The 11559-nt window shown below is 40.1% G+C and overlaps 1 protein-coding gene across 1 annotated transcript in view; it reads right to left on the minus strand.

Annotated features, from left to right (window-relative positions):
- Col28a1 (collagen type XXVIII alpha 1 chain) overlaps positions 1 to 11244 on the minus strand; it is a 163891-nt gene extending 152647 nt beyond the window's left edge. Inside the window, exons 1-4 of the mRNA XM_050162310.1 lie at positions 11110 to 11244; positions 6837 to 6997; positions 5356 to 5912; positions 98 to 118 (exon numbers count right to left, since the gene is read on the minus strand). Of these exons, the coding sequence (XP_050018267.1) occupies positions 98 to 118; positions 5356 to 5912; positions 6837 to 6960 (702 nt within the window). The 5' untranslated portion in view covers positions 6961 to 6997; positions 11110 to 11244. The remainder of the gene's footprint in view (positions 1 to 97; positions 119 to 5355; positions 5913 to 6836; positions 6998 to 11109) is intronic.
- Positions 11245 to 11559: the final 315 nt, after the last annotated feature.

The raw sequence follows: 11559 nt of genomic DNA on the forward strand, positions 1-11559 counted from the left end.
TGCACGCTTTCATTTAGTCACAGCTGATGTGAATCACTTGTGTTTGCTAATCTAGATTTTTAGAGTAATTCATAGTAATAAAGCGTGTGGCGCTTACCTTCCTTTCAAATAAGACATCCTAGAAGAGATTAAAAAAAGAATAAAACATTAACTCGATTAATAGTTCTGCTTCCATCTTCTTATTAGTCTTAATTATTCTCTATGGGATATGCGATTTCCAAGAAGAATAGCAATTCAGCCTTTTTAACCTTGTAAAAGCAATAAAGCCGGCCAACCTCCCTCCCAAGGAGCCCTCTCAGTTATGTAATAATAAGAGACATGAGGGGCACCAACATTCAAAATCACTCTATGTTTCCTAGGAACGTTATCTTACTGCATCCTATGCCTTAGGTTTTGTTTCTGTGATGTTCTATTATTCTTTTGTTTCTTTGATCAGCTCTAATTATCTCCATAGTTTAGCTTCAAGCTTAATTGATTGTAATGAGAAATTTCTCACTTTTGCTTACAAAGACTTAAACGCATAAATATTTATTTTCTTGTCCCCAGCTCTATACCTATGTGCATTGGGGGTTTTTGGCACCAAAACACTGATTTGGGAATCATCTTTTTATGAAATTATTAGTAGGTCTTATAAAACTGGATTAGAACTCAAAAACAGGACATTGGAAAGTCTGGCGGCACTTTTCTAGATGATCTGAAGCGTGAGAAGCCACAATCCCATTATTGTGATTACCTAGGAGAAAAGGGCTTTTCACTCAAGCACTTAAACACCCAAACATGATGTTTTGTTTATAAAAACCCAATGAAAGGGAAAGAGATGTAGCTTTTACATCTAACAGTATTAAAAATAGTATTTTGTGAAACTTTTGAATAGTTCATAATAATATGCATTATTTATAAGAAAGAAAACTACATTTAAAACTTTCTACATAGGAGGAATTAAATGATTAAAAATAATATATGTACCATGACATAAAGTATTATTACAAATATAATTTTATGTAGAACTGATTGTGCATGTTTCTCAGTATAACAACCCTGGCTATCCTGAAACTCACTGTGTAGATCAGGCTGGCCTCAAATTCACAGAGATCCACCTGCCTCCCTCTCTTGATTATTTTTGTGGGCATTTTAATTTGAAAGAATCTTAACTCTATAACCCAAGCTGCCTAGAACTCATTGTGTGGTCCAGATTGACCTCAAAGTCATGACAGTCTTGCCTTAACATCCCCAGAACTAGGATCACGGCCATGAACCTGCACATCTGGCTCCTTACCTTACTGGTTTTTAAATGCATGCTTTTACCATGTTTGTGCCTTTTATTCAGCTGTCCCTTTGAAAGCTCAATTTTGTGGCACTGTATTTCTCTTTAGCACTCTAGCAACATAAATAACCATTTTTGTAGTTCATTTGTTTTTACATTTTCTGGAATTTATATTTCTATAGAAACAGTATTAGACCCAACACTCATAATACACAAGATTGTTTCAAACAAAGAACAAAGCTCCAAGCCTAAGGGCACTTACAGTCAGAAGCCTACGACTGAGGACACCGGCCTGGAAGAAGTGTGGGAAGTCTTAAATGAGGATAGTGGGAGTCAGTAACAGTTTCTTGGAATAGGTGGGGCTTCTGGATGATTCTGAAGGAAGGAATGCAAGGGGCCAACTAACACCCCAGTGGTATGCTGGTCTGTATGTCAGAGTTTGTGGGGGGAAAGAGCCGGAAAGACTGGTGTGGGCACCCAGACAAAGGCAACAGTGAGACCGAAGGGCCCAGCAGACAGGGCTGCGTGGTAGGATGTCCACCCTTGGTGAAGACGATGGCTTTGGGAACGACTGGGAGAGCACACATGGGCACAGCCAGAGCGAGGGCAGCTTCAAAGGCAGTCTACAGATTTCAGCTTGAGTTATGGCTTGTCAGTTCTGTGGAAACTTGAGTTTCAATGACAAGAATAAAAAGAGAAATGTCCTCACTAAAATAAAAGAATTACGCTCTGTCATTGGGTTCAGATTTGTATAATGGGACAGTGATCAAAACAGAAGGCGGGAAGGGAACGGCCAGCTTGGGGAATGAGTACAAGGCCAATGCTATAAAGGGTGATGGAGAAAATATGAAGAATTGACAAAGTTATTAATATCATAAAAATGAAATGGGAGCAAAGGTCAACAAATTCCATAACAGCCACAACAAAAGCCTTTGAAATTTAAGTTAGGAGCAAAGCTGCTATTATAAACTCTGAAACAGGCAGAAATGAACCAACCTCTAGTCAAATTAGTAGCTCTGCAGCAAGGGAGAGACAGACAGACAGACAGACAGACAGAGATATCATAAAGAAGTTTAAACAGGCATTTATAAGTGATGGAAATTTCTGCATTCTAATTGTTTTTGTGATTAAATGAATATGCGTACCTGTTAAAAACTCATGGAATTGTACACTTAAGTAATGTACTTTTATTCTTAAAGTATGACTAAATTATTTTAAAAACCTAACCACATAAGAATTTCAAAACAAAAAGTTGAAATGTCAACTACATTTTATTTACAGTGGTGTAATAGACATGGATTAAATGAGGACTTGACCAATGATCTGGTGAGGAATTAGGTCCCGCTTTGTAGAGAGAGGCAATGCAAACACTGTGTCATTCTCTCCAAAGCCAAAGTGAAAACTCTGGGCCTGCGGTGCGTAGGGAATGCAGTATCCTTTTGTCAGGAGAGCTTTAACCACAAGACTAACATCTGAACAAACAAGCTGAAGTCACAGGATGCTGAGGAAGCAGATCGCGACGGTCATTTTCTGTTTTCCCCCAAACAAACAGTCCCAGCTGTGCCCTGCTAAGAACTCTTGTCCTCGGTTGGACAGGGATCTCAGCAAGGGTGTGTCTAGAGAAGGTAGCAACACCCTGAGCCCGAACATCTGGTCAAACAAGGAGCTGCCTGCCCTGTGCCTTCTGGAGTCAGCTCTTCTCACACTAGAGGTGAAGAGAGGGCAGGAAGAAGAGGCCACTAAATGTCCACATTCCCAGGATTCTCCTCTGTATGTAATGGAATATCATCTTGCTTTCAGCTGAGTGCTGAGGGCTTCTCGAACCGTGGGCACAGGCAGGGCTAGGTACTGTCCGTACACCGTGACAAGTTTCCCTTTCCTGTGCTGTATCTGCTCCCAACCAGACTCACCCAGGAACTGTGGGCTGGGCCTAGGGGGCCGTAGTCTCTGATTCCGCTATAGACACACTCCACAGAGAGAGGAGTGAGAAACAATAGTGTCGTTGGAAGAGTGGTGTTGCTAGTTTGGGGGCAGTTCTGATTGAGCAAGCTTCCGAAATTCATTGTGATGTCCTCTTTAAATATGCTCTTTCGAAACTGGAGAGATGGCTCAGAGAGTAGAGCAGTGGCTGCTCTTCCAAAGGTCCTGAGTTCACTTCCCAGCAACCACATGGTGGCTCATATCTATAAACATGCTTTTTCAGGGCAAATGTATATACTCTGCAGTCTTGACAAGCCTTAAATTTTCAGCTCTTTGGCAATGAAATGGGGTGATATTGATCATCTTACATTGTGACTAACCTACACCACAATATAGTGATAGAATAAACAAAATAAGCCATAGAGAGGATAGCGAGATTGTTCGACAGTTAACAGCACTTGTTCTTGCAGAGGGCCCAGGTTTGATTCCCAGTGCTCACAAATTGGTTCACAACCATCTGTAACTCCAGCTTTAGAGGAGCCAATGCTCTCTTCTGACCTTCTAGGACATGTGCTGTGTATACATACATGCAGGAAAAACACTCACATATAAAATAAAATAAATCTTAAAAGAATTATATATAACAAAGGTGTGCTCAGAGCAGTACCAAATACATGGAGAACTGGATAGCACTCTGCATGTGACAGTATTTGCGAAGAAAGCCATGTTTCATGTTTTTGATTTCGACTGAGACTAAAAGTTAAATCTTGAGAAAGGATGGGGTGAGGATGAAGAATCAAAAGAAAATCTTAGGGGTAAGTTTGAATTTTCTTTGCCACATTTAGAAAATATTCATGAGAAATGATAAGTGCCTATTGGACACTTCTGCCTTGCTGCCTTCTCCAGAAAAAAAAAAAAAGTAAGCTTTTGAAATTAAATACACAACGCATCATTTTACCCTTTCCTTTTTCTCTCTTCGTTTTCTCTCTTCCTTTATACTCCCCACCCCCATCTCAGCTTTACTCTATCACAGATTCCTGATTTAGTTGTTGCTGTTGTATGTGTGTACTCTTAGTATAAATGCAATCTGTTTAGCAAAAAGTTTTAATTAGCTTTTTTTTTTAGAAAAAAATCAATATTAAACACAACAAATCAGCCAACTTCTATCGGGAAGTTTTCTCCTTGAGAAAAGTTGTAAAGAGAGATTTCATTTTGATTGTTGTTCCTAGTTTCCCAAAGCAGCAAGGGGAAGCTCTTACAGATGGACGGGCAGTCAACACAGAAAGGCCCTGCCATAGCTAACAATACAAAGAGAAGGTTTCCGTGCTCTGATGGGAAAATCATTGATTGCCTACAGGTGATTTTAAAGTGGTTCACGCTGATTGTCACCTTGACAGGACCTAGGATTGCCTAGGAGACAAATGTCCGTGCTTGTCTATGAAGGAGTTTTTAGACTGGGTCAGCTAAAGCAGAAAGACTCACTCTCTGTAGACAACAGCATTCCATGGACTGGAACCCTGGCCTGAATATAAAAGACCCTGAGCTAACAGAAGCATTCATCTCTTTATGTTTTCTGATTATGGACGCTATATGACCATGATGCCTTATGCTTCTGCCACCATGCCTTTGCACCATGACAGACCAGCCCCTCAATTTGTGAGCCACAATAATTTCGTCTTCCCTTGGGTTGCTTTTAAGGAAATAGGAGAAGTAATATAGACAGGCTTGTAACATATAAGAAATAAAAGATAAAAAATTTAAGTATACTTAAATAATATAATAGGTAAGAAAGCCAAAGGTAAGTCTGCAGGTGGGAAATGAGAAAGGATTGAGAACGAATAAGGAAGACCATAAGTTGATAACACAATGAATATAAGTCAACAATGTACATGATCTTAGGAGGAATAGACAAGAGAATATTGCGAATGCTTTAAAAGTAATCTTTCCAAAAGCCTCACCATGTAACAATGTTAGGGATGCAACTTCAGGGAATGGACTTCGCACGTTTCCACTAAATTGTCAAGGTAGTGGAAGGAGGCACTAGAATGATACACGTTCTGCACCCAGTGAGAATCCTACATTGTCAACATTTTGTATTTATTCTTAAAGAGCTTAAATCTAAGCTATCAAAATACAAGGAGAAATATATATTTAATCCTCTAGGTACCTACCAGGCATTCCTGGATTTTGTCTACAAGGGTTGGATCACTCAGTAGTAGCACCGGTTCACTGGATGTGTCCCCAGATATCAAGCGAAGTTTGGCTTCATTGACCACAGTGGAAAGTCCCACAGTGATAAATGATATTCCTGAAATTCTAGCATCTTCAGAAATGCTTTGGACATCTGGACTCTTGGGATGATCAATGCCGTCAGTCATCAGCAAAGCCACTTTTACGCCATCTTTACGCCCTTCTCTCTTTAGTAGCTTTGTGGCATTGGAAATGGCATAGTAAGAGAAGGTACCTTGCCCAATTAAACTCAAAGATTTGACCCGCTGCTTAAATGTGCGTAGATCCTTCCAAGAAGACAAGGGTGGGTCAATCTGGATGGAGCTGCTGAACTGAAGGGCTGCCAGTTTGATGTCGTATTTCAGTGAACGACCAGGAGTCAACTGGAAAAGCCTCTCGCTCAAGCTGTCCACAAAAGCTTTCTGATTATCAAAGAGGACAATTTTAGAGCTTTCTGAGCTGTCCAAGATAAAGACAACGTCTATGTAGCAAACGGTGTCTGAAAGAGAACACAAAGGCTGTGTAACCTAACCGTCCCTTCTCGTGCATCCTAGGGGAACCAGAACCCCAATGTGGTGCGCTGTTTGCTTTGTTTCTGAGAGACTTTGGCTTAATTTGTACAGAACTAAATATTTTCTCTCATAAAATGAAAAACAAAACCAAACAAATAAACATATCATATATTCTCAGCATTGTAAACCTACTTAGAGCATAAAAATGGAAAAAACAACATATTTTTCAAATTAAACAAATACTAGGCAAAAGAGTCTAAAGGTAAATTAATAATATTCTGTTTGGTACTTGGGTTGTGCCATTTTAGGACCTTGAAATCAAATGAGAAAGTGTCCACATTCATCACAGGAATAACAACAGAAAAACAAACTTAATTTGAAGATAGAGTTGACTGTGAATCCTAGATCGGTTTCTTTTTTTTTTTTTTTTTTTTTTTTGGTTTTTCGAGACAGGGTTCCTCTGTGACTTTGGAGCCTGTCCTGGAACTAGCTCTGTAGACCAGGCTGGTCTCGAACTCACAGAGATCCACCTGCCTCTGCCTCCCGAGTGCTGGGATTAAAGGCGTGTGCCACCATCGCCCGGCCTAGATCGGTTTCTTAATAGTTTATTTGCTTACGGCCTTGAAGGTGCCATGTAAGCTCTCTGAACCTGTTTGCCTGTGATGTGGCTATCTCTCTCCTTCTTATTTCACAAGTGGAGTTCAAATGAAGCAATACATGCACAGTGCTGTAAAACTCTGAGGCAATCTAAATATGTAGGACTTATTACTACCATGATATAATCGTATCAAATAGAACATCGCATGCATACATACATATGATTTTCTACTTTCATCAAACACTATTTTAAAATTTTATATTAGTGTTTTCACAGGCTAAAAGTAAAACTTTTAAAAGCACTCTATTTTTACCCCGGAAGTCATTTTTCTTTGCCAGTGTGTTTGGCTTTGGTGCTTTCTTTCTTTGTCCATACACTGCTTGAGTCATAAAAACTGGCAAAAGCAGAAGGCAGAAGGCAGCGTCTCTCTTCCTCATTATGGGAGATGGTGAAAATTCATTCAACTGGTAACACCTTGAAATGGAAAATCCAGTTATAAATACTTCAATAAAGGTAATGTTTACCATTTTTCCTTTTATTGAAAATAGACTTTTTTCTCATATTCTGATTGTGGTTTCCCCTCCCTCCAGTCTTTCCAGTCTTCTGCATATCCCCTCCCATCCAGACTGATCTCCTTCCTGTCTCCCATTAGAAAACAAACAGACTTCAAAAAGACTACAAAATGACATGATGTGATGTTAGAAGAAATGATAAAACAAAAACTGACACATTGGAATTGTACAGAACAAACAAAGAAACAAACAGAAAAGAGCCCCAAGAGAAGGCACAGGAAACAGAGACCAACTCATTTGCACACTCAGGAATCCCAGAAAAACACTAAACTGGAAACCATAATAGAAAGGGTTATTTATTATTATCATTTATTGTTATTATTATTATTATATAATTTCAAGTTTGTGGAGTTAAAAACTGGCATATGAGCCAGCAACATCTTTCCGTGAGTTAAGGCACTTGCCACCAGGCATGATGACCTGAATTTGTCTCCAACATCCATGTAGTGCAGGAAAAGAACTAACTTAAGCAAGCTGTCCCCTACTGGCTCACTCAAACATACACACACACACACACATACACACACATCACGCATACGCACACACTGAGGCATGTATACACACACACATGCACACACACCACATACACACATTCACTCATGCATGCACATGCATGCACACAATCATGCACGCACACACCAAACACACATGCATGTACTCATGCATACATACACTCCACACACACTCATGCATGCACATATGCACATACCACACATACACACTCATGCATGCACATATGCACATACCACACATACACACTCATGCACACGCACACACATATCAACACAGACACATACTCATGCATACACACACTCATGCATGCACACACACACCACATATATGCACACACTCATGCATACACACACACCACACAAGCACTCATGCATACACACCACACACTCATGTATGTGCGCATGCACACATACCACACACACTCATGCACACACACACACATATCCCTTCACATTTCAAATAAAATACTCACAATGAGATTTTCAAAGTCTCTAACATAAGCAAGTTATAGTATCATGACCAAACATTTGTTAGTAAATATTCACTTATATTCAATAGCTATATTTAGGCAGTACTAATTTCTCATTACGTTATAGAGAGCAGGGAGTGAGCAAAGCCATTTATCAGTGTTTTGGTTCCACTCTATTTGGGGACTATGGTTTCATCACAGTACCTGCCTTGTCATTTGCTGATTCTTCAGAATGAGTTCAGATGACTGAATGTTTGTTCCATTCATTATCATTATAAGTAATTCTTAGCAAATCCTTCCCTCCTGTGGATCATACAGAGCCTGATGGGGGTGGGTCTTGTATCTATTTGTTGCTTTCATTGGCTAATTAATAAAGAAACTGCTTGGTCCTCTGATAGGGTAGAATTTAGATAGGCGGAATAAACGGAACAGAATGCTGGGAGAAAGAAGCAGAGTAAGGCAGTCGCCATGATTCTCCCACTCCAGACAGACACAGGTTAAGATCTTTCCTGGTAATCCAGCTCATGGTGCTACACAGAATATTAAAAATGGGTTAGATCAATATGTAAGAGCTAGCCAATAAGAGGCTGGAACTAATGAGCAGGCAGTGTTCAAAAGAATACAGTTTCCGTGTAATTATTTCGGGCATAAGCTAGCCATGCGGGCGGCCGGGTGCCAGGCACGCAGCTCCTTTCTACAAGAGCCACTACCTTTTCAGTCTTACTATTATTCATACAGCATCAATGAGTTCAAAACTCAAGTCAGGGGCCAGGCAGTGGAGGCACACACCTTTAATCCCAGCACTCGGGAAGCAGAGGCAGAGAGATCTCTATGAGTTCAAGGCCAACCTGGTTTTGGTCTACAGAGCAAGTTCTAGGACAGGCTCCAAAGCTACAAAGAGAAACCCTGTCTCGGAAAACAAAACAAAACAAAACCAACCAACAAGTCAGAATTAAATTATTCCTCAGCTTCCCATAACTCCTTTCTCTTTTCTACTCTTGCTTGGGAAAGTTTGTCTTCATTGGGTTCAAAAGTGAAGCTGCCTATCCAATGAATCAAAAGAATGTGAGAACAAAAACCAATAGATTTGCTTAAAAGCAACTTCCAAACAATAAACAGGAAAAGACCTTTCGAACAACCCAGTGAAATGATTTTTCCACACAAATAAACAATAAAAATTCAAATTCTATATTAAAATTCTCAGTCATCTGTATCAGTCTAATATGGCCAGCTATATACAAAGTGATGTCTAAATCCCCAGAATTCCCTGACAAAAGAAGATGGATATGTTGCTAGCTCAGTATGCCCAAGGGAATAGGAACAAAAGTGTATTTAGAGCTAACAAACTTCATGGTTTTGAGAGCTTGCCTCCTTTGGCTGCATTAACTCCAGGAGGTCTGGAAAAGGAATCACAGTTTCCTCCTTTGGCACCTTCCCTCCAGAGAATGTGAACAGGAAATTCATGACCATGATTTTCCAGATGCTCAGTAGAGGGTGGAAATAAAGGCAAAGGCCATGATGAGTGAGCTGGGAGACTGACTTCTTTCATACATGCCAGATGGGTACCACCCCTCCCCTCCCAAAGAAGCAAGAATGTTAGGTTGGCAATAAAGCAATGCTGGCTTCAGGCCACAGACTCTTCCTCAAATAGAATGCAGCAGCATTTACTAAGAGAATGCTGCTTCTGTAAGAACAAGCACCTGTGCTGGCCCATCTACCAAGCACGCTTGGCTGCATGTCAACCAGGCTTCAGACCAGGTATACTAAGACAAGAAGACGATTGGGTATTCAGAGCAAACACAAACAGACAACAAAACTCACTAGAACTGAGCTAAGGCAATAGAACATGCAAACGGCACATTTTCTGAATCAAGGACATGGAAGGACTCCAACTTATTCTGAAGGTTGGTATAAAGATAGAGTCACCTAGACAGAGCTGCTACTGCGTTTCCACGGGGCAAAAGAAAGTGGCAGCATTACACGGGTGTTTTCTCTTTGCTGAGTCCATAGCATGAGGAGCATCCAGAAGTTCTGGGACTGAGACACTGAGAGGACTCTGGGACTATTGGCATCAAATAATGGCTTTCTTTTCCTCCCTGGAAATGAAGGCCCTGAGCAGAGTTCTGAACGTATAGCTAAACCGTCATGTGTATGACAGCCACTGACACTCAGTCCCTGCAACTAACCATAATATCTTGGAGCTGTGGCTTCTCCGAAGGGCCCTTTGCTGGCCACTAAAGCAAAGGTGGGCACTCTCCTGCCTTCCCATGTCTCCAGCTTCTCCAGTCTATTACCTTCCTCAACTCCTTGACTTTGTTTGGCATTTGCAGGGCCACCCCCTTGTGATCACTTCCAGCATGTTCTATTGCTCTAATTTTTAATAGTTCTTCTCTTTTAGAAAGATGTACAAATGGGCTGAAGGTGCGGAGATGAGTTAGTTAAATGAAAGAAATGCAAACCTCTATGGTAATATGGGCTAAACACTGTGAATGCAGATCATCTGGCAAATACTGCATTTTGAAATTTTGCCTAAAATTTCAAGTGAATATCAGGGTGAAAGCATTCAAGAGACTTCATATTTTATAGTTTTTCAGGAATAAAATGTTTTCCTGTAGATTTTGTGAATTTTGCTCAGTTTTTGGGTTTTACTAGTTTCTACATGAAGATAAAATGACTGGATATTCTTTATTCAAATTTCTAAACTAGTCAAATGATAAAAATATTGTATTTTTGTAAAAATTCATTTAAAATCTTGAAAAAGATTCCCAAAGATGTTAACATTATTGTAGTACAGTTTAGTAAACTATAAAATTAGAATAAAATTTGCAAAACAAAAAATTAAATACCTTTAAAGCTAGTTTTAGCTTAGTTTAGCAATTATTCATGTTTATCTAACAGTTGATTGCAAGTAACAGCAGAGGGCAAAGTTTTCAATAAGCTCCTTCCCATGACCAGGACATCAGCCATCTATCCCCACAGGGTTCCTGGACCGTCCTGAGTTAAGGAATCCAAAGCAAGCAGCTGTGTCTTACCTTAGGCAGTCTGTCAAACAGGAAAGAGAGACCAATGTGGTGGATGCCCACAGAAACCAGAGCGGCAGATGGAAGCAGCAACGACTGTTTTCAGGGATGTGGTTAACTCTTTGATATCGTTCTGTTGTCTGGGAAATAATGTCTTTGCTTTTGAATTTTTTGCAATCTCTTATTCTTGTTTACTAGAGTGGTTAGGCATTTGGCCAAGGTGCAAGATCTGGGTGGGATCAGTAAGCAACTTAAAGGAACAGTGTCCCTGCAAAATAAGTCTGTGTTTTCCAAGACTACTGTTCTGAAAAAGAAAAAAAAATAATTGAGAAAATTGTCTACATTTCAGGCACTAATTGGCTGTCTGCCTTTGCCGCTCACACTAGATCCTTCTTTTGATTTCTGGTTTTGTGCTTTGCCTGGGGTTTGCTCTCTGAGACGCTGGTTAGTATAGCACCGAGA

This window comes from Alexandromys fortis, unplaced genomic scaffold (assembly GCF_014885135.2).
Source record: "Alexandromys fortis isolate MF-2015 unplaced genomic scaffold, M_Fortis_MF-2015_v1.1 scaffold_110, whole genome shotgun sequence".
NCBI lineage: Eukaryota > Metazoa > Chordata > Mammalia > Rodentia > Cricetidae > Alexandromys > Alexandromys fortis.